The following is a 1,098-nucleotide window of genomic DNA, read 5'->3' on the forward strand; positions in this document are numbered from 1 at the left end:
CTTTTTAGGAAACTATGTACATAATCTGCGTCCCCCTCCCCACGCCGCAACGCCTAAAATAGAAACTTCACAATGCGTTTACAAGAAATAATACAAAACCAAAAAATGGAAATAACCAGATACAGAAAGTTTTACAAAACGCAGAATATGACGCTGCCATGTGAAAGGAGTGGGGGAATCTCTTTGTATAAATTAACAAACCAACCCGAAAAAGCGGTAACAACTACAAAAAAACTTGTGTCTGGATCTGCCTTACTACATCGATAACAGATGAGAACAGCCCCGGCGCTGGGTCCCGGGCAGCCCGATGCCGTGAGGAAGCGATGCGGGGTGAGGGTGAGGGTGAGCGCGCCGGCCGGGTAGAAAAGTTGGAGTCGCCTCTCGCTTGCCATGGTCTTTGTGTCCCCTCGGGCGAGCAGAAGGTTCTCTGCCTCGTCCGTGGATGATAAATACTGTACAAAAAGTCTCAAGAAAACACCCAAGTTCAGGCTAAAACGCACGACTGTGTCCGCGCCCAGCGGTCCCCAGGAGCTCCCGGAAAGTTGGCGGGGCGTGTGTCGCCTGGTGCTCGTCGCGGGTGTCTTCCTTTTTACAAGAACGCGGAAACGTCTGTACAAAAGCAAGGCCGCGCCGGGCCGGGCCCGAGCGGGCCGCGCGCTCCTCGTCGCGCGTCGCCGGCGCGGGCCGCCGTGTCCCCCGCATCCCTAGATGTGCGTCAGGGGCACCGTGCCGTTCACGCCCGCGCCCGCGCCCTGGTAGTGCTGCGGCAGCGAGTGCAGCCGGCTCTGCGCCGCGGCCGCCGCCGCCGCCGCCGGGTCGCCGCCCTCGCCGGCCGGCAAGTACATGCTGATCATCTCGCGCAGGTCCCCGGGGCACGGCGCGCGCGAGTGCGCGGGGGCCGGCGGGCTGCCGCTCGGCTCCGACTTGACGAGCGAGCCGAGCGCGCCCAGGGCGCCCGACGACGCGGCCGCCGCCGCCGCCGCCGCCGCCACGGCCAAGTTCTGGTGCGCGCCGCCCGCGGCGGCGGCGTGCGCGCCGCCGGCGCCGCCGGGGCGGCTCCCGAAGCCCGGGCGCGCGCCGCCCATGTAGCCCTGCGCG

General features: G+C 64.7%; 1 protein-coding gene across 1 annotated transcript in view; it reads right to left on the reverse strand.

Annotated features, from left to right (window-relative positions):
* Positions 1–704: 704 nt before the first annotated feature.
* Positions 705–1,098, reverse strand: part of SOX1 (SRY-box transcription factor 1) — a 1,625-nt gene continuing 1,231 nt past the window's right edge. Inside the window, exon 2 of the mRNA XM_046663794.1 lies at positions 705–1,053. Within this exon, the coding sequence (XP_046519750.1) occupies positions 705–1,053 (349 nt within the window). The remainder of the gene's footprint in view (positions 1,054–1,098) is intronic.

Source organism: Equus quagga, chromosome 6 (genome assembly GCF_021613505.1).
Source record: "Equus quagga isolate Etosha38 chromosome 6, UCLA_HA_Equagga_1.0, whole genome shotgun sequence".
NCBI classification, from domain to species: domain Eukaryota; kingdom Metazoa; phylum Chordata; class Mammalia; order Perissodactyla; family Equidae; genus Equus; species Equus quagga.